At 45.3% G+C, this 25,591-nt stretch overlaps 1 protein-coding gene across 1 annotated transcript; it reads left to right on the top strand.

Annotated features, from left to right (window-relative positions):
• Positions 1-360: 360 nt before the first annotated feature.
• PCMTD2 (protein-L-isoaspartate (D-aspartate) O-methyltransferase domain containing 2) lies at positions 361-24,102 on the top strand. The gene is made up of 6 exons (XM_081868016.1): positions 361-519; positions 13,020-13,356; positions 17,407-17,509; positions 19,203-19,374; positions 19,569-19,692; positions 20,764-24,102. Exons 2-6 carry the CDS (start codon positions 13,050-13,052, stop codon positions 21,150-21,152), a joined length of 1,095 nt encoding a protein of 364 aa, XP_081724142.1. The 5' UTR covers positions 361-519; positions 13,020-13,049; the 3' UTR covers positions 21,153-24,102.
• The last annotated feature ends 1,489 nt before the right edge of the window (positions 24,103-25,591 follow it).

Here is a 25,591-nt window from a genome sequence, read left to right on the forward strand (position 1 = left end):
CAATTTTAAAGACCTACTAATACGTAATAAACAAACGAACAAAACCCAATTAAATACATGGTAAGTAATATAACGGCAGATAACATTTTAGAAAGGCGGGGGGGCCTCAAAGTCCTCCCCGCCCCCGCCCCCATCAACCCTTCCATGGGCGCCTAGGCCGCCGTCCTTCGTCATCACCAGCCGCCTTCCTTCGCCCGCGCCGCCCCTCTCCCCCGCACCCAGTGGTACTTCCCTCCCCTTTTCCGAAAGGCCGCGGCGGCGGGCGTCCCCTCCATCCACAAATGGACCATTCCCCTCCCACCAACCCTCCTTCCCTCCCCGCCCGCCGCGTCGCTCCGTCTGCCCGCCCCGGGCCGTTGGCGCCTGCGCAGTGGCGCCGCTGCCCTGAGGGGGGCTGTTTCTCCAGCTGGGCGACTGTTTACAGCTGCGCGGGGCGGGGGGGGGGGGCGGGAGGCTCGGCGTGCGGAGGAAGCGAGCGGAGGCCTGAGGGGGCGACGGCAGTTGGCGCTGGAGGAACAGGTAAGCTTGAGGGGGCAAGGAGACCCCTCCCCCCTTCATTTCTGTCAGTCTTGGCGGGGGGCTCCAGGTCATAATAGGACCCCCCCCTTATCCCGTGACAAAGGGCGCCTCGCCCCCACCTGGCAGAAAAGGCCCCGGCCCTTTCTCTCCCCCCCCATTTGTTTACCACAACAGCCAATGGGGTGCTTGCCCCGCCCCCCGCCCAGGTTGGGGGGTCTCCTCCTCCCCAGTCTCCTGTCTCCATGGTGGTGCAGGGCCCAGAAAGGGCTTCCTTCTTGGAGGGGGGGGAGAGGCACTTTGTTATGGGGTGACACTCGTCCTCCTTCCCCCCCACCGCACCCCCCAGTCACACACACCCCCCACCCCAGACTCCAAGGTCATGGTAGGGGGCTTTGGGGTGACCTAAGGGGGTGTGATGGGGTGATGTGGGGGTGTCTCCTCCTTTGGAAGTGTCAAAAAAGACCAGGCTTTGAAAGGGCTGGTACCTCTGGGTCAAGCGCAGCAGCCTCGCCCGAATTAAACTTAAGTGGTTATAATTGGGGTTTGAATCGGCGTGCAATTAACTGTTGCCGTTTCTTTCCCCCGGTTTTGTCGTGCTCACTTGACTTAGCGGTTACAGATAGGTAGCCGTGTTGGTCTGCCATAGTCAAAACAAAATAAAAAAATTCCTTCCAGTAGCACCTTAAAGACCAACTGAGTTAGTTCCTGGTATGAGCTTTCGTGTGCATGCACTGTGTATCTGAAGAAGTGTGCATGCACACGAAAGCTCATACCAGGAACTAACTTAGTTGGTCTTTAAGGTGCTACTGGAAGGAATTTTTTTATTTTGTTTTGACTTAGCGGGTCCTGCAAAGTGCTGTTCTGCATAATGCTTTTTTTTTTTTTAATAGGGTAGGTTTCATGGCACTGAGAAGAGGGAGGGCAGCCTCAAGAAAGTTTGGGAAGCCACTGGTATAAACCAAGGCTGCAACCCCTACGCCTGCTAACCTTAAGAGTAATCACAACTGGACACAGTGGGGTTTATGTAAGGCTGCTGCTCTGTATTTCTCCTGCCCCACGGAGCAGGTGGTTTGGCCTCTTTACTCTGAATGGTCCCTATTCTGCCATTGCCTACAGCTCCTCACATGTCCAGCTTGCTTCTGCTGTTGCTGTAGTCAGTTTTTTTAAAATTTATTTTAAGACACCTTGTGAGGATTTGCCGTAAAAAACAGGGCGCTATTAAGATAGCAACAGCACGATCCTAACCATGTCTACTCAGAAGTAAGTTCTACTGAATTTAGTAGGGCTTACTCATTACTCCCTGATAAGTGAGGTGAATGTTGCAGCCCAAATGACGACACTTGAGAATTTCTCTGCTTTGATTCACTTTCTCCCTTCTCCAAGTAATTAGAATAAAGGCTATAAAATCCCACTCCACACATCTTGCTTACCTGCCATGGGACTGGGGTCTTTCTATGCCTTCTCTCCCCCCGTCCCCCACAGCTTGAGGATAGAACTCCATAACTTTCCCTCTCACCACACTTTTAAAAATCCCTCTTTCCTCCCCCCCCCTCCCCACTGGGCCTGGCAGCCCTTTCCCCCTCTTTCCCCACTTTTCTTGTAATAAAAATACCCCATAACTTCCTTTCCTCCCTTATTCACCCCACCTCCACAATAAAATACATGATTCTTCCCAGCTTGGTAATGGGACAAGCCAGCTCTTTATCTCTCTTATAATGAGACCCCCATAATGTGTATCTTTCTAGCCCAACTTCCAAGATAATGGGCATAAAACCGCAGTTCTTTTTCACTACCGTCTACACAAAGTTGTGGGTCACCCTCTCATAGTTTTCACTCTGCCACTGCAGAGCCTGGAGACAGGCAGTCAAGTCATGTATCAATAGTGATGACCAGAGGAGAAATGACTACTGGGAAGAACAGAGAAAAGAAACTCTGTGGTGCAGCTGCTGCAGCACAACCAGATCCCTTCATCTTCCCCAGCTGCAACAAAACATGTCTCTCCTATATCGGTCTCTGCAGTCACAGCAGGCACTGCAACCTTCCAACAGCCTCAAAGGCATATTCCTCCATTGTCTCCCAAGACAGAAGGATGCCAACCGAATTACTTTCTCCAGAGTAATGGGTACATTTTTTAAATTTTGCTGTTATCATCCATGGCTTTGTAATAATTCTCCTCCCAACCCCAAGCCTCTCCAATCTCCAATGGAAGCTAAACATTAATATTAATAATAGTAATTAAATTTATAAGCCACCCTTCATCTGAAGATTACAAGGCAGTATACAGCATAAAAATACAAAATGAAAACACAAAATACATATAACAACAACAACCAATAACCCCCACCCACAACCACATTTAAAAGACCATAGATTGCTTAATCAGCCAAAGGCCTAGTTATAGCGTTGCTACATAACACAAAATGGAGCTCAATACACTCTGCTGCCACCTGGCTCTTGGCACTTTTCTGATCTCTGCTGCAGAAGGGGAAAAACCTCCAGGTAAGGACAACCAATGGCAGGTGTGAGAGATCTTATTCACCTTCCCCAAGTCTCTCACTAGTGCCTGCAAACTCCTCCTCTCCTGGGCATCCTGCCAAGAACAAGCTATGCTGGTTCAAAATGTATTGCTCTGGGGAGCCCATTGGGGTGAGTGTTCTGCTGAGAGGCAGTTTTCTCCTGGGACTATGACCCAAAGTCACCCCTTGGACCACAACAACTGTTTGCATTCAGGCAAATTCTCCCATCTGTGCTCTTCAATGCTGAGTAAGGTTACCACTCCCACAAAAGTTCCTCTGAAACTCTATGCATTTAAATGGTTTCTCCCCTATGTGGGTTCTTTGATTATGAAGCTCTTTCCACATAAAGCACACTTAAATGGTTTCTCTCCTGAATGTGTCCTTGGTAAGTCCTCTCTTCATAGAATCGTAGAGTTGGAAGAGACCACAAGGGCCATCGAGTCCAACCCCCTGCCAAGCAGGAAACACCATCAGAGCACTCCTGACATATGGTTGTCAAGCCTCTGCTTAAAGACCTCCAAAGAAGGAGACTCCACCACACTCCTTGGCAGCAAATTCCACTGTCAAACAGCTCTTACTGTCAGGAAGTTCTTCCTAATGTTTAGGTGGAATCTTCTTTCTTGTAGTTTGGAACCATTGCTCCGTGTCCGCTTCTCTGGAGCAGCAGAAAACAACCTTTCTCCCTCCTCTATGTGACATCCTTTTATATATTTGAACATGGCTATCATATCACCCCTTAACCTCCTCTTCTCCAGGCTAAACATGCCCAGCTCCCTTAGCCGTTCCTCATAAGGCATCGTTTCCAGGCCTTTGACCATTTTGGTTGCCCTCCTCTGGACACGTTCCAGTTTGTCAGTGTCCTTCTTGAACTGTGGTGCCCAGAACTGGACACAGTACAGTGGCACTATTACTTCCCTTGATCTAGATGCTATACTCCTATTGATGCAGCCCAGAATTGCATTGGCTTTTTTAGTTGCCGCGTCACACTGTTGGCTCATGTCAAGTTTGTGGTCAACCAAGACTCCTAGATCCTTTTCACATGTACTGCTCTCAAGCCAGGTGTCACCCATCTTGTGAGAATGGGTTACCATAATATTAGTTCTTTCTATTTCCAGCCCCAGCCTCCAGAGCAATGGGTACAGTGCCCCAATCTTTCTCACTACTTCTCCCTAGCCTCATGACAGTGGGATGATGCAGCCAGCCCCCCTACTCCTTTTGATAATAAGACCACCTAATGTTACCACACCATCTCAGGGGCATTCGGGTTGAAAACAGGGATGGCCCTCTAGCTATTATTGCTCTCCCATTTCTCATCAGCACAACCCAGTATAGCCAGTGTTCAGAGACATTGGAGTTGTAGTGTAGCATATCTTGAAAGCCATAGGTTTCCCACCCTGCTCTGAAATTTCACTCCTCCCCCCACCTGCTTCTGACACTGCAGATGAAGTTCTTTTACAATAAAGGACTGATTGAACCTGCCCCAAAGATACTTGATAGAGAAATGCTTACTATGGCATTGAAATCTGGGGCTCTGATTTGAACTCCATTAAAGTTTTGGAAACTGCAGAATAATGTTTTTCGAAAGCTATACTCGGGAATTTCAGTAGTGCTTCCTCGTACAGAATAATAATAATAATTATTATTATTTATACCCCACCCATCTGCCTGGGTTTGCCCAGCCACTCTGGGTGGCTTCCAACAAAATATTAATATACAGTAGTCCGTCAAACATTAAAAGCTTCCCTAAACAGAGCTGCCTTCAGAATCCAGGTGATCAACAATTAAAGGCAAGAGCAGACTACACTCAGTTAAAGTATATTTTTAAAATTGCTATTATGTCTGTTGAGCTTTTCCCTGCACTGTGCTTTAAGGAGTTGGGTGATAACAAACCCTGGAAAGCAGTTTGTCAACATGTTTTAGGCTGTTATTATTTACCAGAGCTGAGTTCTGCTTTGACCTTGAATAAGTGTCAGCTAAGGGATTTGCTCTCCTGGATAGAATCTAGAAGGGACCTGCAACTATTTAGAGATACCGTATTTCCTCCTTGGTATCCGTTCCTGAGAACAGAGCGTTTTGAGCTAATTATCTAACCAAACTTTCACCAGTTTCCTTAAGAAAGGTCTATATTGGGCTGCGTTTCCAAGTGATGCCCTCTGCAGTCTGGGATAGTCTCTACAACAAGGTCCCATATGCAGACAGACTTTGTATTTATAGTCAGTCTCAGGTGGAAGACATCACTCATTATCTTTTAGCCTGTCCCTTATATAGAGATCCAATAGATTTCTTTCTAAAACCTTTGGTCCCACAAGCAAGCAGTCACACACCTTGACAGAAATGGTTTGGTTTCTTTTGGGTGACACTAATAGCTTCATAACAAATAGTGATCCTCTATGCTCTGGCTGCATGAAAAAAAAAATTCAGCAAAAAGGGGTCACTATAAATTTATGTGATGATTTGGAGGTTTGATCTGAAATCAAGCTGGAGTTGAGTTTGTTGGTGTCTCTGGTAACTTCTCCCCCTTACATAATGGATGCTGGCAAATTGGATTTTAAAAAGGCAAAATAATACTAGAATTGTAGTTGTCAGAGGTGCACAAGGGAAAATGTGTTTTAATGATCAGGAACTTGGCAGAGTGTTTGCAGATTTTTATATTATGAATGTATTCTGTTTATTATTACTATTGCTTAATACAAGTTTGTCATTGCCTTTGGCTAGAGCCATAAATTTACGAAGTGAAACAGTATTCACCCGCAGATTACCTCCAATATCAGTAATGGTATAAGCATTGTGTCCTGCTTTAGTCCTAGGGACTCTTAGTTAACTGTTGCAATGAGAACTGCTGTAGAAGTTTATCAGTAAATGCAAATTTCCCTCTTTCACCCATTATGATATGGCCTTATCCGTCACCATTTCTAGAATAAACTATGAAGGTTCGTCCTGGTCTACTGAAAATGTTACTATTGGCTTTGAGATCTGAACTTTGATCATTAAAAGTATTTCATTTTTCCAGGTGGCATCCAGTGAGTATCCAGACACACGTGCAAAGTTCTGTAACTCCACCTAATTATTTGTACCATTCAGCACCCTGGCCTTTAGTCCACATAACAGTGTTTTGGTTCCGTATCTACGCACGAGGCACGGGGCAGCTGCCAGCGGCTGTAATTCTAGTGCCAGAAAACAAATGGAATGCACAAACCATTCAGTGGCTCTAATGCATTTTGAATCCAGGGTGTCTGCAGCAGGTCTTGGCTGCAAAAGGAGCATTGCTCTGTGTTGTGGGAAGACTATTCGTTACCACCCGCCACCCTCTCTCCCTGTGCTACACAGTTCCTCTGTGTTAGGGCAACGTAGACAGGAGACTCTGTTTTCAGCAAGTGTGCCCTGGGTTGGTCGCAAACCAATTCTCTCTTGTAGTGGCAGAACAGAGCATGCAGAGGCATGCTAATAGCCCTATGACTGGACTGCAGCCAGGTTAGATGGCAGCTGCCTTGTGTTGGGGTGCTTTTTGACTTTGTGATCATGTTGCTTTGTGAAGAATGGAAAGCAAATGGGGTGGGGGGGAGAGGTTAAGCCTCTTCTATTGTGGATGTATGTAAAGTAAGGCCTAAGCTGTATTAAAGGTCAGAAGGAGAAAGCTGGAAGGAGGTGCATTCAGACTTAAATCACCCTCGGGATGCTGTTGGGAGGTTAGCTCTCCATGCCTGGAATATTTTCTGCTGCCAGATGCTTCACACTGAATAGGAATTCCTAGACTCTGTTAGGTTTCTCTTTTCTAGAAAGCAACCGTTAGTCCCTTCACAGCTGGAGGTACACATTTCGATAATGTGAGGACTGTATGTTACCACCTTAATTTTTACAGTCATACCTCGGGATGAATACGCTTCAGGTTAAGCATTTTTGGGTTGCACTCCATGGCAACCCGGAAGTAACGGAACGCGTTACTTCCGGGTTTCGCTGCATGCGCAGATGCTCAAAATGACATCATGCGCGGAAGCGGCAAAACACGACACGCACAGATGCGCACTCGTGTGTTATGTTCGTTTCAGGATGCAAACAGGGCTCTGGAACAGATCCTGTTCACATCCAGAGCTACCACTGTACTGCACAGTTATTGTGCCTGGTGCTTTACAGAGCAACACAGGTCAACGCCAGAAAGAACAAGGCAGGCCCTTGCCCCAAAGAGCTTACAAATTAATTTCAACAGGGAGACAAATGAAGGTAGGGGATCTCTACTGAAATATAAGCAAAATCTTTGGGCTTTGTTTCTGTTGAGGAAAAAATAAGTTTTTTGAAGGATTTGACTGCCACCAATACGCTGACTAATGCCTTTAGGGTTCATATGTCATATAATTATTATTATTATTATTAATAATAATAATTATTATTTATTTATTTATTTATTTATACCCTGCCCATCTGGCTGAATTTCCCCAGCCACTCTGGGCGGCTTCCAATCAAGTGTTAAAAACAATATGCATTGAATACCAGTTACTGGGGGTAAAGGAGAGAATTAATATCTTCATGCCATGCTTTTGGGCTTCCCAGCAACATCAGTCTGGCTGGCCACTGGAAAATACAATTCTGGACTAGATGCAGCAGAGGCTTCTTGTGCTGGATGCCCTCTTGGTTCTTCAGGTATCTGCTGGACCAGTTAATCAACAACTAGATTGGTCAGAAGGCCAGACTGGGGAAGAATGCAGAAGCAAATGGCCAAGTTATCATCCCTTTTACCTCTTTGTCAACATATACATAGTTAGCAGAGGCTGAAATCTCATCCTGGCCCTGAGCCTTTCCGGAAAGTAGGAGAAAGACATCAGGCCCTGGGCACTTAACACCTCTAAAGGCAACCAGGAGGAGTTTGTATAGGGCTTGAAGTTACAAATTTAGCTACTACAGGGGCATAGGTGGGGGTGGGCCACTTGATGGTCATCCCTGAATCAAATAGGTCTCATGGAATACTTCTATTCTGTTGCTGCCATAACTCCTCTATTGCCCAAAGGGTATCTGTGCTAAAGAGATTACACTGTCTCGGTGTCAAATTCTGAGCACAGTCAAATATGCAGTTTATAGTCAAAACATGCAGATAAGCAGGCATATACAAACGGAGGAATGCATTGTGCATAAATTTTAAACTCAATGTGTGCAAAGTCTGGTTTACTTTTGTGGTAATGAGTCTGAGCATTGCTGATGAGAATTGTTTCAAGATGCTCAAGATTTCTGCAAGGATGAGCATAATCTCCTGTGCCGTGGTTAGATTTTGCAGTACCTTCTGGTGCTGTTCCTAAGTTTTTGATGTGCACGGTTGAAACGTTGTTTCTGCTGAATACATGCAACAATGAAGCTGAGGCAGAACCTTCTAAAGCAGGAACAAACACTGAATTTGCCGCTTCTGCAGTTCTTGCCAGAAAAAGCACTGTAAATAAAAATTCATGTTGTGCTCTTCCAGTATGAAATGTTAGCTGTCTGTAGAGAAAAATGAGACAGCTTTGGCATTGCAAATTAAGTTATTTCCCATTAGAACCGGTTCTTTTAAAAGGGGCTGGTCTTGTTCAAAGATTGTTGCATATTACCGTATTTTTCGCCCTATACGACGCACTTTTCCCCCTCCAAAAATGCAGGGGAAATGTGTGTGTGTCCTGTGGGGTGAATGCAGGCTTTTGCTGAAGCCTGGAGAGCCCCACCGCCAGCCCCACAAACTCGGGGGACAGCGGGAGGCGCAGCGCTCCTTTCCTGCTGTCCCCTGACTTGGTTAGAAGGCTGGCGGGGGGGAGAAGCCTGCTCCTCCCCGCCGCCAGCCCCGCAAACTCGGGGGATAGCGGGAGAGGCGCAGCACGCCTTTCCCACTGTCCCCCGACTTGGTTAGAAGGCTGGCGGAGGGCTTCCCCCTCCTCCAGCCCCGCAAGCTCCCAGAGCGATGCCAAAGCTGCACGCAGCTTCGGCATGGCTCTGGGTCCCGTTCTGGGGGCTGGGGGAGGGGGAAGCTTGGGCTTCCCCCGCCCCAGCCCCGCGCCTGGGGAAAAAAAATTTTCCCCTTTATTTCTCCCCCCCCCCAAAAAAAAAAATCTAGGTGCGTCCTATAGGGCGAAAAATACGGTATACTATGGTACAGATCACTGCAATGATCTCCAAATTGCTCTCTAACCCCACTACCATTCACCTCTGGGTGTTGGTGTGGTGTTTGTACATTTGCCTTAATAGTAAGCTTTTGGTTTGAGTCTGTTTGCCATCCCTCTGGTATATTTTGTTTATAACTAGAGCTACAGCCTCAGTTGAGAGAAGCAACAAGAGGAACAGCCATTTTAGATCTGGTCCTGACCAATGTTGATGACCTGGTTAGTGGGGTAGAAGTGGAAGGATCATTAGGCACGAGTGATCATGCTCTTCTGAAGTTTACTATACAGCGGAAAGGAGCAGCCAAGCATACTAGGACTCAATTTCTTGACTTTAAGAAAGCCGACTTCATAAAACTTAGGGAAGTGCTGGGTGAGATCCCATGGACAGTAATACTAAAAGGAAAGGGAGTTCATGATGGCTGGGAGTTTGTTAAGAGGGAGATAGTAAAAGCACAACTTCAGGCAATACCAATGAGACAGAAACATGGAAGGTGCCTAAAGAAGCCAGGGTGGCTATCTAAAGAACTTTTAACTGAGTTAACATTAAAAAAGGATGTGTACAAAAAATGGAAAAGGGGGGAAACCACCAAAGAGGAATTCAAACAAATAGCCAGCACGTGTAGACACAAAGTCAGAAAAGCTAAAGCACAGAATGAACTCAGGCTTGCTAGAGAGGTTAAAAGCAACAAAAAAGGCTTTTATGGGTATGTTCGTAGCAAAAGGAAGAACAAAGAAACCGTGGGGTCACTCAGAGGAGAAGATGGTGAAATGCAAACAGGGGACACAGAAAGGGCTGAACTCCTCAATGCCTTCTTTGCCTCAGTCTTCTCCGATAAAGAAAACAATGCCCGACCTGAAGAATTTGGAGCAAATGATTCAGCAGAGGAAACTCAGCCCAGAATAACTAAGGAGATAGTACAAGAAAACTTGGCTAGTTTAGATGTATTCAAGTCTCCAGGGCCAGATGAACTGCATCCAAGAGTATTAAAAGAACTGGCAGATGTGATCTCAGAACCACTGGCAGTCATCTTTGAGAATTCCTGGAGAACAGGCGAAGTCCCGGCAGACTGGAGGAGGGCAAATGTTGTCCCTATTTTCAAAAAGGGGAAAAGAGAGGACCCAAATAATTACCGCCCAGTCAGTCTGACATCAATACCAGGGAAGATTCTGGAGCAGATCATTAAGCAAACAGTCTGTGAGCACCTAGAAAGGAATACTGTGATCACCAATAGTCAGCATGGATTTCTGAAATATAAGTCATGTCAGACTAACCTGATCTCATTTTTTGACAGAATTACAAGCCTGGTAGATGAAGGGAACGCAGTGGATTTAGCCTACCTTGATTTCAGCAAGGCATTTGACAAGGTGCCCCATGATATTCTTGTAAAGAAGCTGGTAAAATGTGGACTTGACTATGCTACCACTCAGTGGATTTGTAACTGGCTGACTGACCGAACCCAAAGGGTGCTCATCAATGGTTCCTCTTCATCCTGGAGAAGAGTGACTAGTGGGGTGCCACAGGGTTCTGTCTTGGGCCCGGTCTTATTCAACATCTTTATCAACGACTTGGAAGATGGACTCAGGGGCATCCTGATCAAATTTGCAGATGACACCAAACTGGGAGGGGTGGCTAACACCCCAGAGGACAGGATCACACTTCAAAACGACCTTGACAGATTAGAGAACTGGGCCAAAACAAACAAGATGAATTTTAACAGGGAGAAATGTAAAGTATTGCACTTGGGCAAAAAAAATGAGAGGCACAAATACAAGATGGGTGACACCTGGCTTGAGAGCAGTACATGTGAAAAGGATCTAGGAGTCTTGGTTGACCGCAAACTTGACATGAGCCAACAGTGTGACGCGGCAGCTAAAAAAGCCAATGCAATTCTGGGCTGCATCAATAGGAGTATAGCATCTAGATCAAGGGAAGTAATAGTGCCACTGTATTCTGCTCTGGTCAGACCTCACCTGGAGGACTGTGTCCAGTTCTGGGCACCACAGTTCAAGAAGGACACTGACAAACTGGAACGTGTCCAGAGGAGGGCAACCAAAATGGTCAAAGGCCTGGAAACGATGCCTTATGAGGAACGGCTAAGGGAGCTGGGCATGTTTAGCCTGGAGAAGAGGAGGTTAAGGGGTGATATGATAGCCATGTTCAAATATATAAAAGGATGTCACATAGAGGAGGGAGAAAGGTTGTTTTCTGCTGCTCCAGAGAAGCGGACACGGAGCAATGGTTCCAAACTACAAGAAAAAAGATTCCACCTAAACATTAGGAAGAACTTCCTGACAGTAAGAGCTGTTCGACAGTGGAATTTGCTGCCAAGGAGTGTGGTGGAGTCTCCTTCTTTGGAGGTCTTTAAGCAGAGGCTTGACAACCATATGTCAGGAGTGCTCTGATGGTGTTTCCTGCTTGGCAGGGGGTTGGACTCGATGGCCCTTGTGGTCTCTTCCAACTCTATGATTCTATGATTATAAGGCTGGTAGCCAAGGTACTACTTTAAGGGCATGCCAGGTTCACCTAGGAGGATTTTTGACTATTTCTATTTTAGCTTTTAGGTCAAATTGCTATTTTCTAATTGGCCAGCTGGCCACACTAAGGCAGACATTTGCCCTTCCATCTTCTTCTTCCCTTATGCACATTAATACAAAAGGCTGTATTTTCTCTGTAAAGCAGGCATTTGTGTAGGTCTACATAGAGTCTTATGCAGATTTTTCTTACCAACACAGTCTGCCTTGTGCATGTGTTCAGGCATGCACACGTGGCTCAGTTTGGAGTCTGATTTTCTCGGGGGTGGGTGTTGTTGTTGTTATACCCCACCCATTTGGCTGGGGTATAAATTATTAAAGAATGTCTCTTTAAGAGCCAAGTGAGGCTTACATGGGAGATCTGAAGGCGTTCTGTTTGACAGTCCATCTCATTTGCAAAGTTCTCCTTCCAGCAAACTGCAGTGAACTAGCACAAAGGAGACCTGTGTTTTCTTCCACATGCAAGCAAGCACCTCCTAGTTTGGAGCAAGTTGCTTCATCAGGTAATCTCCAGCAACAGGAGTGGTCATTTGGGATGTTTTTAGAGTAATGCCCACCCAGCCATTCCTGATTTAGGCTGCAGTCCTAACTCTACTGGCCTGAATTCAATAAGGCTTCAATAAGACATGCTTTAAGTTTGCACTGTTTGCGTTCATCCCAAGAACCCTCCTTGATCCATTGTCCAGTGGTGGCACTTAGAAAACCAATATGGTAGGGATAAGGAATCTGACCCGCCAGATGTTCTTGGACTCATCAGCATGGTCAGTAGTCCAACAACCTCTGGAGGGCCACAGATTCCCCATCCGTGCAGCATGGGGTTAAGAAGTAGGCTCAAGAAGCCTCAAGAAATGTGAGACCAGACTTGTTGTGATACATAGGCTTGAGGTCTCGCCAATCCTCCTCTTCTAAGAAATGTTCAAAGTTCCTCCATGCAGTTTTAGTGCTTTTCTGCTCCGAATGTTGGCAAAAGGCAGAATATGCTTCGGTGTGGGGAATGCAATATAGAACTATCCAGAATCCATGATGTTTCCATAACCAGAAGCAACTTCACAGAACAGCTGACAACACAATAAAAAGTGTCCAGAAGAGTCACTGGTATATCATATCAAAGGGTTTTTCTGCTCTAATAAATATGCATATGTATTTGAAATCCCCCAGAGCAAAAAAGGAGAGCAGTAACTGGTGATGTTTGTATATGTGAAAGTGATTTTGGTTCTGTGTCTTTTGACATGCTGGATATGCTCTACAGTGCACTTAGCATCACCTGGACTTTTGTACTTGAGCAGTTTTCTTTGACTGGTGCAGTGACTTTCTCCTTTTTCCCTCGTCTGCTCTCCAGAATTGGTTTTTGAATTTGTTAGCGTGGACAATGGGAGGTGCTGTGAGCGCAGGAGAGGACAATGACGAGCTAATTGATAACCTGAAAGAGGCTCAGTACATCCGGACAGAGCTCGTGGAGCAGGCCTTCAGGGCTGTCGACCGGGCAGACTACTACCTGGAGGAGTTTAAGGACAATGCGTACAAAGACTTGGCATGGAAGCACGGGAACATCCACCTTTCTGCTCCCTGCATTTATTCGGAGGTCATGGAAGCCCTGGATCTGCAGCCTGGGCTTTCCTTCTTGAACCTGGGAAGTGGCACTGGCTATCTGAGCTCCATGGTTGGGCTCATCTTGGGTAAGTGACTCTTTTGATCAGCTAAATGATCCCTGCAACTCTAGTTTCTTACTGTGTGGGGTCAACACATATTCTTATCACTGACAGTACGGTGGGCGCGTTTAACCTGTGGGCATGTTTTGAGGAAAAGATTAAGAACAAACATAATACAGTGGACCCTCTGGATACGAATTTAATTCGTTCCGGGGGTCCGTGCACACCCCGAAAAATCCGTATACAGAGGTGCCGCTTCTGTGTGCGACGTGATAGAGTGCTTCTGCGCATGCGCTTCTGCATATGTGCGTGACGTGCAGAGCGCTTCTGTGTGAGTGGCGAAACCTGGAAAAATACTTTCGGGTTTGCCGCTTTTGCAACCCGAAGTTTACGTTACTCAAGAGTAATTTAACCCGAGGGTCTACTGTAGTGGTCTTCAAATATCTGAAAGGCTGTCCTGTCTTGCAGAAGGTAGAGCAGGCTTGTCCTCTGTTGCTCTAAGAGGGCAGGACAACCTACGGAGTGGAGATTGCAAGGTGGCAAGTTTCAGTAGAGCTATTTGACAGTGGGACAGGGTGCTTCAGGACAGGCTCGACTCTCGGCCAAGACCGGACAGCCATCTATCTGAGATGCTGTAGTTGCTTCCAGCATTGAGCAAGGGGTTTGGAACATAGCTGTCAACTTTTCCCCTTTTTTAAAGGGAAATTCCCTTATTCCGAATAGGATTCCTCGCAAGAAAAGGCAAAAGTTGACAGCTATGGTTTGGATAGTTGTTGTTTTTAGTTAGTTAGTTAGTTAGTTAGTTAGTTAGAAGAAGAGTTTGGATTTGATATCCCGCTTTATCACTACCCGAAGGAGTCTCAAAGTGGCTAACAATCTCCCCCACAACCAACACTCTGTGAGGTGAGTGAGGCTGAGAGACTTCAGAGAAGTGTGACTGGCCCAAGGTCACCCAGCAGCTGCATGTGGAGGAGCGGGGACGTGAATCCGGTTCACCAGATTACGGATCCACCGCTCTTAACCACTACACCACACTGGCTCTCACACCAACTAACTGGTTAGTTAGTTAGGCGGTTCACAGAATAAAAGCAAGATATAAAACCACAAAGTACATTAAAAAAAACAAAAAAAAATCAACCCAATAGCCCCTCCCCACAAAACAAAAACACATTTTAAAAGGGCATAGGATGCAAATCAGATTAACCCAAGACCTGGTTTAAAAGAAATGTTTTTGCCTGGCGCCTAAAGGGGTATAATGAAGGTGCCAGGCGAACGTCCCTAGGGAAAGTATTCCACAGACAGGGAGCCACTGCAGAGAAGGCCCTGTTCTCATGTTGCCACCCTCCAGACCTCTCGAGGAAGGGACACACGAAGGAGGGCCTCAGAAGATGATCTCAGGGTAGGTACATTTGGAAAGAGGCAGTCCTTGAGGTATGGTGGTCCTGAGCCATTTAAGGCTTTATAGGTCAAAACCAACACTTGGGCCCAGTAACTAATGGGTAGCCAGTGCAGTCGGACCAGGATCAGTGTAATATGCTCAAACCTCTTAAGATCTCTCCCATCTTCATGACTCCATATTCTGCTCTTCTGTGGGGTCACTTCAGACAGAAGATGGTAAGTAAATCATCTTGCACATCAAATGATGTGCCAAGTGGCCCCATGTTGTCTGGTTTGGAACAGTGCATCTCTCTAGGACCAGAGTTGGTTATGTGCCTAGGAGGGCTACCTGTTCTTCACTACTACACATAATAACCCATAAAGTTTGAAAAAGAAACACATCCAGCACAAGCACAGGTGATCGCCTGGCTTTCCAAATTATGTGTGTATGCGTGTGTTCAGGAACAGCCTGAGCACCTTGCTGCAGATTTATTATTTATTTAGAACATCTTTACCCAGCCTTTCAGCTTTAAAAAATGCCAGGGTGGCTTACAACACACTTTGAAATCATTAAAAATGGAACAGTTAACAAGTAATGAAAGAATAAACAGCCTTTTATCCGGCAGCTGAGTCTTTGTGAGCACCCTTCTCCTCTCCCTTTCCCAATAAAAATAACCTGCGTTCAACAAGTTCCTTTTTTTTAATTACAACATTTTATTTATTTTCATTTTTAATGTATCCTTCCTCCAAGAAGCCAAGCGTTGCACACATGCTGCCTCCCCTATAACTTCACAACAACCCTGTGGGGTAGATTATGCTGAGAGTGTTTAACTATCCTGTGAGTTTTATGACTGAGCAGCTATTTGAATCCAGGTGGTCTCACTCGTTAAGCCCAACACTAATTGCTACACTGCATTTTCTGTTGAAGTTTGTTCCTAAATACGACTGTGTGTGCTCTCTTCCCCTCTCCACACCACCCCACCCACCCTTTCGTTTTTCAGCAGCAATAATAGCTTATAGAGGAGTGTCATCAGCAATAAACAATTGGGGCAAGCTTCAACTGTGCCAGTTACTTTCTGGAGTTCAAAATTTGTGCTTGTTTTTTAGCTTTCAGTGTAACTGCTGAATGGCAGGGATGTATCTAGAAGGGCTTAAGCACCATTCTTTTAGATTCCGAAGATGGACCCTGGAGCAGTTCCCAGGGTGCATAGATGTCAAAATGTTTGCCTGACCTGATCATCCATGCAGTGTGCCTCATTGCTGGCCCCATGAACCACAAGTACCAGAAATTCCATACTCTGCTTCCAGGGTCATCTTTTGGGGTGGTGCACGGGTAACTCACTTGGGCAAAACGTTTTCACACACATATGCCATGGAAGCTGCTCCAGAGCGATCCTGCAGGTGCAAAATATTGTGAAATTTCAATGAGCAGAGAAAAATCTGGATTTTGCATTGTTGAGTTAACTCTCCTAAACTTGATGCTTTACTCCCTTACTCAGAGAAAAACAGCTGTGGTCCTCTGCCCTTGAAATCCCCGTCAGCTGTTGCTGTGCTTCACTCATTTTTCGTGCTCCACTTCATATTGTAGCACAGCAGTAAATAAAACCAGGAAATGGGTGGTTGGCAGCTTGTCATTTGCCTCCCCCCACCCTTAGAGAAACAGCCTTCTCTAATGGTGTTATGAAGCTCTAAGAAGTAAATGCAAAACCCACTGGAGGAGATTCTTGCTTAGTTGGGTCAAAATATGTTGGTGTAAATGGCCTTCTGGTCTAGAGAAATGGGAGAGATTTGTTCCCTCTGGAGAAACGGAGGGCAGGTAAACAGAAGCTCTTGTGAGGACTACCTTTGAGCCCATTAATTGTATGGAAAGGTAACTTTCACTAAATACCGTATTTTTTGCCCTATAGGACGGACTTTTTCCCCTCCAAAAATGAAGGGGAAATCTGTGTGCGTCCTATGGGGCAAATGCAGGCTTTCGCTGAAGCTTGGAGAGCGAGAGGTTTGCACCGACCCCTCTCGCTCTCCAGGCTTCAGGAAGCTATCTGCAAGCCTAGGGAGCCCGCTGAAGTTCCCACAGGCTCCCTAGGCTGCGGATAGCGGCCTGCTGCCCGGAGCACGGGGCGCGCTGAAGCAGAGCGCCTCGTGCTTCGGGCAGATATCCGCGGCTGGGGGGGAATAAATTTTTTTTTCTTTATTTCCCCCCCAAAAAACTAGGTGCGTCCTATGGAGCGAAAAATACGGTATACCATTCGTAAGCATCTTAACAGAAGTCTCCGAATGCATTTCTCAGTTTTTAAATATGCTTTGCTAATAACTTGAAAATAAGGTAAGCTTACCAAAACAAAAAAGCCATGTAAGAGCCAGGTGTTGGATTGGCCAAACCCAAACTTGCACATCTTTCGTTTCAGATGTATTTTCTCATGCTCCCTTGGTGGTTTTCCTCTCACTGGCATCCGTTCCTCCCTGCCTGTTACTTTTACTGAGATGTGGGACTCATTTTGTAGCCGTTCAGTTCTGCAGGTTGGGTGGTTTATGCTAGTAACCAGCTCTCAAGTTTTGAGGAATTTGCTTTGTATCTGCGCCTTAAGAGAAGATCAAAACCAGCTTGTAATCTGAGCAAAGCTTTTTGGATTCATTCTGGTTCTCCATCCAGTTGTTTTTCAAATGTTTTTTCCCCTTGCATTCCCTAAACATATGCAGGCCCTTTCGGCGTTAACCATGGCGTAGAGCTTCACTCTGACGTTATAGAATATGCAAAGCAGAAGCTGGACTTCTTCATCAGAACCAGTGACAGCTTTGACAAGTAAGATTGGACATGCCTAATTTGCATTTAAACTGACTTCTAGAACAGATTGTAGCAATCTAGGTGGTAAGCATACGGTGAGTTCAAGATGCATATGGGTGTCCTGCATACAGTATGTGATATTAGATGCTAGGATGCAGAAAGAAATTGAGAACAGTTCTGTCTTCCACTCTTGTGGATTTTACATACCTGATACATGCCTGAGCTTAGAAACAAAAGCAATTAGTTGGGTTCACTCTAGAAAGTTTATTCAGGTTCTTTATGGTACATTACAAAGGAATGCAGTTTTTAAAAAGGCTTCTGAGATAAAACAATGCAGTGGGTGAAGTTTTTATTTATTTATCAATATTAAAATCAAGATTTTAACCAAATCTCTAAGTGGTTTACATAAAGTAGTATAAAATATTGATTAAAAACAGCTTTAAAAACAGACTTTAAAACAGTATACATAATTAAATTATCAAAATATAGATAAAGCCAGCATTTTCTTTTTCTTTTATTCCCCAGTTTTATTTATTTATTAACATTCTTCTATTACATTACAAATATAATAAGCTCTGTAATGTAATATGACAATGTTTACCAAGCATTTTCAAAAAACAAATATGCAGAATAAAAATTATGCGTCAGGGTAAGCTTGCCTAAAGAAATGAGGGTTTTTTTCATACATCCCAAAACTTGCTTTTCCATCGGGAAATTGACATTGTGGTTTCACTGGGCAAGAAGGAGGGATATACACCACGCTGCAAACCAAACATGCTTTTACTGCTGGACCCCCATCCCCAAGGAAAGTGTACTTCTGGGAGAAGGCAAGAAGGAGCCATAACCCAGTGGCAGAGCTCTTGCTTTGTACACAAGAGGTGTAGGTTCTGTCTCTGGCATCTCCAGTTAAAATTAACTTATATGGCTGCGAAAGAGTTCAGCCTGAGACTCTGGAGAGGTGCTGCCGGTAGTAGGCAATGACAGCTCACTAGTCACATTGGTGGGTGGTTTTTGCAACCTGGCATGGGCTTCCTAGCCTCCAGTGGCATGCCATAGCAGCCTGGCCGTTGCTCCATTCCTGGGCTGGCTGCAGAGGCTGCAGTGCTCCTGCCTGGCCTTGGTTTAAATCAGCTAATCGGCGGTGGCCTGGCGGTGGAGCAAAGACCAGGTAAGGAGGCTACTGCCTGCATTGGCCATTCAGTCGTCTCAGAACATCATGGAGAGAGGTCCATCGTCAGGACGTTCTGAAGGTAGTTGATTGGGAACAAGGGAGCTGGGAAGGGACCGGGGACAGTGGTGGAAGGCATGGGGGGCTGGCTTGTAGCCCACATAGAGGATGCAGCACAGTGGCTCTGGGTGGCAAGGTTGGATGTTTTTGTTTGGGTTGGGTCCATAAGTCATCTGATAGCCTTGGTATCTTGCCCTTTTTTGTTTTACGATGCAGTGTTGGGGATTTTTTAAATACTGGTTTTGATAGACCAACTGTATAAGAAGGTAAATTGCGCATTTCAGCCCCAGCTACCTTAGAAAACTGTGTTTGCCAAGTTTCCATAACAGTATTCCAAAATGGCAAAGTTTGCAGTTCTGGAATGTATTGGCCATATACTTTGCTTGCCTCGATATTAAAGGATTGATATTTTAATATGTGGGGGCTTGGATGCTCCAGCCTGTGAAATACTTGTGCCATCTACAAGCGTCACTCACTTCTCAGGTTTGAATTCTGCGAGCCTTCCTTTGTCACCGGCAACTGCTTGGAGATCTCTCCAGACTGCTCTCAATATGACCGTGTCTACTGTGGTGCGGGAGTCCAGAAGGAGCATGAAGATTACATGAAGAACTTACTGAAAGTTGGTGGGATCCTCGTGATGCCATTGGAAGAAAAGGTTTGCTTGTGGGACGGCAGGTCCTCTCATTCCTATGTACCATTTACCCCTTGCTTTTTGCAGTGAGCTCGATTCACCAAATTACCAGCTGTGTGGCAGAAAGGGGAGAGGGTTCATTTTCAAGGCTGAGAAATAGGCCATCTATTCTTGCTATCAAGAGGTGATTCATCTTATGTTTTTGTTCTCAAACGCAGCTGACAAAGATAACACGAACTGGCCCTTTGGCCTGGGAGACGAAGAAGATCTTAGCTGTTTCCTTTGCTCCTCTGATCCAGCCCAACCACGCAGATTCGGGGAAGTCAAAACTTGTTCACTTGCGTAAGTGTGCCACTTATCTATGCACCTTCTCTATTTGTCTGTTTATTTGTTGGGTTGGGCTGTGCAAGGCTCAGAGAGACATTCCTCAGAGGTGGGCACTCTTTGCCATAGCTTGCAGTCAGACTTGCCCTAGGCTGTGCACTTTCTCACCATGGAAACAGGACTCACCCAGCATTCAGTTCTGCCTGTGTGTGCTCATGCTGGTGATATCATCACTGCATTGGCTAGCATGGAGGCACCAGTTACACAGCAACTTGTGTGGTGACCTGCCCCACTTTGAGAATGGCACAGATTAGCCAGCTGCCGGCTTTGCTGGCAAAATCTGTGGCAAAGCTGCTGTGCTCTCCTGACTAACTGTCAGTTTCTTCCAGCTATTATTATTATTATTATTATTATTATTATTATTTATATACAGTGGTACCTCGGGTTACATACGCTTCAGGTTACATACACTTCAGGTTACACACTCCGCTAACCCAGAAATAGTGCTTCAGGTTAAGAACTTTGCTTCAGGATAAGAACAAAAATCGTGCTCCAGCGGCACGGCGGCAGCAGGAGGCCCCATTAGCTAAAGTGGTGCTTCAGGTTAAGAACAGTTTCAGGTTAAGAATGGACCTCCAGAACGAATTAAGTACTTAACCCGAGGTACCACTGTACCACCCTATACCCGGTGGTCTCAGGGTGGTTCACAGAATAAAATCAAGATATTAAACCACAAAATACCTAATAAAAATAGAAACAACAAGCCAATAGCCCCTCTGCCACAAAAAAAACCACATTTTAAAAGGGCATAGGATGTAAATCGGATCAACCAAACGCCTGGTTTTTGCCTGGTGCCTAATGGTGTATAATGAAGGCGCCAGGCAAACTTCCCTGGGGGAGAGCATTCTCTTGTTGCCATCCTCCGAACCTTTCAAGGAGGAGGCACACAAAGAAGGGCCTCAAATGGTGATCTCAGGGTCCAGGTAGGTTCATATGGAAAGAGCCATGATCTGAGGAAGTGTGCCTGCTCTTTAGTCCATGCCAGCCAAGGTCCTACGCTTCTTACTCTTCCCTCTCTCACATTTCCAGCACCAGTGATGGTCCGCACGCTTCAGGACCTTGCGCGCATCGCTATCCGCAGCACCATTAAGAAGCTGATTCACCAAGAAACGGCGGGCAGAAACGGCAACGGCCTCAGGAACCCGCCGAGGTTTAAGCGAAGGCGCATCCGCCGCCGCCGCATGGAAACCATCGTCTTCTTGGACAAAGAGGTCTTTGCCAGCCGGATCTCCAACCCCTCCGACGATAACAATTGCGAGGAGTTGGAGGAGGAGGAGGAGAGCAAGTTGGAAGAGGTGGAAAAAGCTGTCCCTGAACTGAAGCCCGAGCCTCCTATAAATGTCCTGAGAGAGAAGGTCTTGAGCCTGCCTCTGCCTGACCCTTTGAAATATTACCTGCTTTATTACAGAGAGAAATAAAGGTCACTGTCAGCATAAAGCAGAGAGGTAGGCAGGACGATAAAACAACTCAGTAGGGCTTGACAGATGTATGCCACTTGCTTGCCTGTTAATGTGACCACGCATGGTGGTAAGCTGGCCGGGGGAACGTGGCGGCCGTGTACTTAAAATGTGATAGCATTTTTCAGATTTCTTCCCTTGGTTAGTGTGCTCCAGTTTTGTCCTACAGCAGAGCTTCCTCGGTTGGGGGTGGGGGGGTGGGGGCAGGCTGGCAGCAAAGCGTTCAGCTGCTTACTGAAATGAGGGTCTCATTCAGTAGCGGAGGGAAACCAACTTTGCCGAGACATCTCTGGATTTCTCAACTATTGTTTTTTGCCAGGTGGCGGTTTCAGAATCATTTTGGGCAGCACCCAAACAAGTCGCTTCACCCTAAAAGTGGAAATCAGGAAGAAGACAGACTCACACCCACAAAGTCTGGTCTCCTTCAAAAGCCCACAAAAAAAGCACAATTTTACAAAAAAAAGTACAGAATTGTGGGTTTGGTGTATGTGCGATGCCCAGTTAAAGCTGTTGTTTTTAAATGAGCAGGGGCTTGGTTTAGGCAAACACTTTTTTTTACAAGGGAGGTTACCCTCTAAGAGTATCAATATGGCCTCCTAAAAAACTCATTAACAGAATTCCTATTTGATAGGAGAGAGAGAAATGGGCATTGTGAGGTTGAAACAGAAATAATTAAGATGCAGTGCTTTATACTGCAAAACTCACTTTCTCTCTCTCTCTCCCTTTTTTTTTTTTTTTTTTTTTTTTTTTTTTTTTTTGCTTTTGACTTGATGGCATGAACAACTTACTGGGCTCATCCAGTTTGTGGTTACATTCTCTGAAAGGATATTAAGCGGTTAGGGAGAGCAGTAGAGGGGGGAGGAAGTGCAGAGACTGATTAGTATTTAAAAAGCCATCAGACCTGTCTGAAGGTGTGTTGCAGGAGTGCTGAATCGGGTATGTAATGTTGACAGCTGTGAAGTTCTTTTTTTAATTGGGGTAAGCACCTCATCACTTGGAAGGTGGTTCTTTTTTTTTTTTCAGAGAGTGCCCAGAATCTGGGATCACTGTTTGTTTGTTTTTTTTAAAAAGAAAACCTAAAAGGCTAGGTGCATAGTGTTGTCATTGACCCAGCAGAGACCTCCGCTGCAGCAAAGGGGCTAGGTGACTCTTTGTGTAGGTTTTTCTAAGCGAAAGGCATATAATTATACAGCCTCATTCATCTTAGTTTGATTTTGTCCCTTTTCACCAGTTACACAGCTATACTTTAGTTTGACAGTGTACAAAGATGTGTTAGACTGCTCCATGGCACATGTACTTAAATTATTTCTCTAGCGTTGGTAGGTAATCTTTAGCCTAGGAATTTGGAGTGAGAAAAGAAGGAAGAGTGGATCTTGTTGAAAGTCTAGGATTTTCCTGGAAGTTGAAATGCTGGGGACTAAATGCAATTTTTTCCCAAAGAAATTTAATGCAATTCTTTTGGTCCATTTTATAGTCTTTGGAGTTTCCTGTTCATCTTGTAAAATGGTCATCTCATTGGCATTTTCATCTCAACTTGCAAATAGACAAATGAAAATTGTCCCATGTAGGAGTCGATCATCTCCCACATGCATATGTGAATCCATACTTAAGGATGCAAGTGTCTTTCTTATCCAGCCCATAGTATTCAGAGGTGTCCCCAAGCTGTACTCATGAAAGCAGGGATCTGCTATGATCTGCAGCCCAGACATTGCATGTCCAGTGTTCTATTATTTCATTTTGTGTCATCTGAGAGGTTTTAAGGCAACAAAAACTAATGCTTTGTAGAGCTCTGGTTCCCATTTTGCACCTGCAAGGTCAAAATGCATCTTATAAAGTAAAATCTGAAAAGTAACACACTACAGCTGTCTGTCAAAATCCTTGTGTACTTCTTAGTTCTCCTGTGCTTCAAACATTAAGCATTTTAAATTTATATGAAGCTGCCTTATACCGAGCCAGACTAATGATCCATTTAGCCTGGCGTTATCTTTTGTGGACGGCAATGGCTCTTGTATGGCATGTGCCTCCCCAGTGAGCAAGACCAGTTTTCATCTTCCAAAGAGCAGCTTGCCAGAGAAGCTATGAAGTTGCCCTCCGTAACGTCGATTTAATTTTCAAATGATCTGGTGAACAGGCCTCTTTGAGTTGTCAGCGAAAGCTGCCCCAGAGGGAGGCAGTCTTTCCATTAACCATGTTTGACTTCTTTCCCCCTGCAGCGTTATCAAAGACATTGTGTAAGGGGTTTTCCCCCTATCATCTTGTCTAGTTTAAAATCTTCCAGGACTCTCCTTTTTTTAATAGAAAGATAGGCTCTTGTAGGGCTTTCCCCTCATTTTGGTTGAAAATACATTCATGAGTAATTATGCTCTGTCCACTTGCTGTGTTATCGAAATGCAAAAGTAGCAAATGTTCGCTTGCGTGTGTACGTGTGCACACACAACATAATTGTGAAATAACGTAGGCTGTAGCATTGTAACAGGAGGGAAATTGTCAGTAGTATTCCTACACACCAGCATTTACACAATGTTTAATCCAGTTCAGTGACTGTTCTTAGTAAACTAACTGTAGCTGCTGTCATTGTTATTATGATTATTATTTTGTGAAATCTGTTCATCTTTTATTTCGCCCTCGGACATCAACCGTCTGCAGTTTCACATACCTGTGTTTAAGCCTCACGTGGTTGTTTCATAGCTTTCGGTAGGGTCGCCAAGTTGTCCGCATGCAGAAGGAAGCTCTTCTCCATAGGTTTTGTTTTCATATGGTAGCTGAAGATGTACATAGCTGTAGAAATGAAGGTTTGCAGGGGTGGGGAGTACTTTCTGAGGCATGGAGAAACGTTGGAAGCAAATGATTTAAAAAACAAATTTTTATCAAAATGAAATGTCTTGTGTCAATAAATATGTTTCCATTGTAAGCCTCCTTCAGTTGCTTTTGCTTGGTGTTCATAAATCCCATACTGGAAAGATTTTCTAAACTGCTGTGGCTGGAGAGACTGATGCTGGAGAGACATGTTTTGTTGCAGCTGGGGCAGAGGAAGGCGTCCAGTTGTGCCGCTGTAGATGCACCAGGGCCTCTGCACTCCTCCCAGCAGTCATTTCTCATCACACTAGAGTGATATTTAGCCACACTGATCTGCTTGATTTTGGTGGAGTTGAGGGTGGATGGCAAGCTCAGAAAGAAACTAATAGCAGAATGTTATGTTTCTACTGCCTGAAAACCAGCAATGACATGCCAGAATAATAGGGTATTGTGAAAGACCTCCATATTATTATTATTATTATTATTATTATTATTATTATTATTATTGAAGTCTGATTTTATGCACTGTTAATACAGTCTATGAGGTTTACCTGGAGAAAGAGTGACATCAGCACACAGCAATAGATGGAAATGGGTTTGGAATTTGGGGCAGGGGAACAGCTGGCCCCTACCCCCAAAAATATGCTAACAAGCTTCCTTGCTAACAGTGACTTTGGATGCATAATGGGTTGTTTTTACTTACTGGGAAATCATCATTAAATGGCTAAAAAGTGCAGGCTGGCATTTTGAGGACAACATTGGGTCAACTCTGCAAAAAGCTTGCATGCGCAAGCAGCCCTTGATGTCTGGGAGCACTCACCGTAGTCGCATAACTCGGCCCATCAGTCGATGCATCAAGCTTTTCAGAGAGAGAGAGAAAGTACTTTTGTTTACCACTAGGGGGTGCGCTCTTCCCAAATTGTAGGAATCCTCCAAGGGGGATGGCTTCCAGCAAAGTTTGTCCTTGGTTGTTGAGTTACAGCCAAGGAAAACAAATAGCAGATTGTTTGGAGGCTTGAAACATGGAACTGCAAGCAACAAAGTCTTCAGTGTCGTGCTAGAAAGCTGCTGTTGTTTTTTTACCACTATGTCGCTTTCCTTTCAAAGCATGCCAGGTAATCGGGGTAGTGAAATGAAAGGTGCTGGAAGAAGAAGACCCTTCCTCTTCAGGAATCACGGAATGTGCAGGCTTCTAATTCCCTTTTAGGCGCAACTGAAATAGCTTGGCGTTCTGTCCTTTTGCAGAGTCCTAAAATGTACCACCTTCAACCCTCTGCCGAGACGAAAAGCTTTACAGCGGAAGTGTATAATCATGCTCTTAGAGTGCAGTGTTGGGAACTGCCGGGTGGGGTGCGGGCTTACCAAGAAGTAAAACGGGAGCAATTCAAAGTGCCGTGCATGAGTGCGCATGCTCACACGTGCATGCACAGGAGAGGAGGAGAAGAGAGGGGTCGCTGGAATCAGCCAGCGCAACCCTAGTCAGCCTATGCTGCAAACCCTGCTATCATACCACCCAAGCAAAGAATGAGCAGGTGCAACCCCCGTTAAAGACCTCGGAGCAATAGTTCCATCTCTCTCACGCCGTGAGAGCCAAGCCACCCACT

Source organism: Podarcis erhardii (assembly GCF_964252035.2).
Source record: "Podarcis erhardii genome assembly, chromosome: 6".
In the NCBI taxonomy this organism is placed as follows: domain Eukaryota; kingdom Metazoa; phylum Chordata; class Lepidosauria; order Squamata; family Lacertidae; genus Podarcis; species Podarcis erhardii.

Coding starts and splice junctions, on each gene's coding strand:
- PCMTD2 (XM_081868016.1), top strand. CDS start 13,050: ATGGGAGGTGCTGTGAGCGCAGGAGAGGACAATGACGAGCTAATTGAT. Junction 13,357..17,406: donor CATGGTTGGGCTCATCTTGG/GTAAGTGACTCT, acceptor AAACATATGCAG/GCCCTTTCGGCGTTAACCAT. Junction 19,693..20,763: donor GTCAAAACTTGTTCACTTGC/GTAAGTGTGCCA, acceptor TCACATTTCCAG/CACCAGTGATGGTCCGCACG.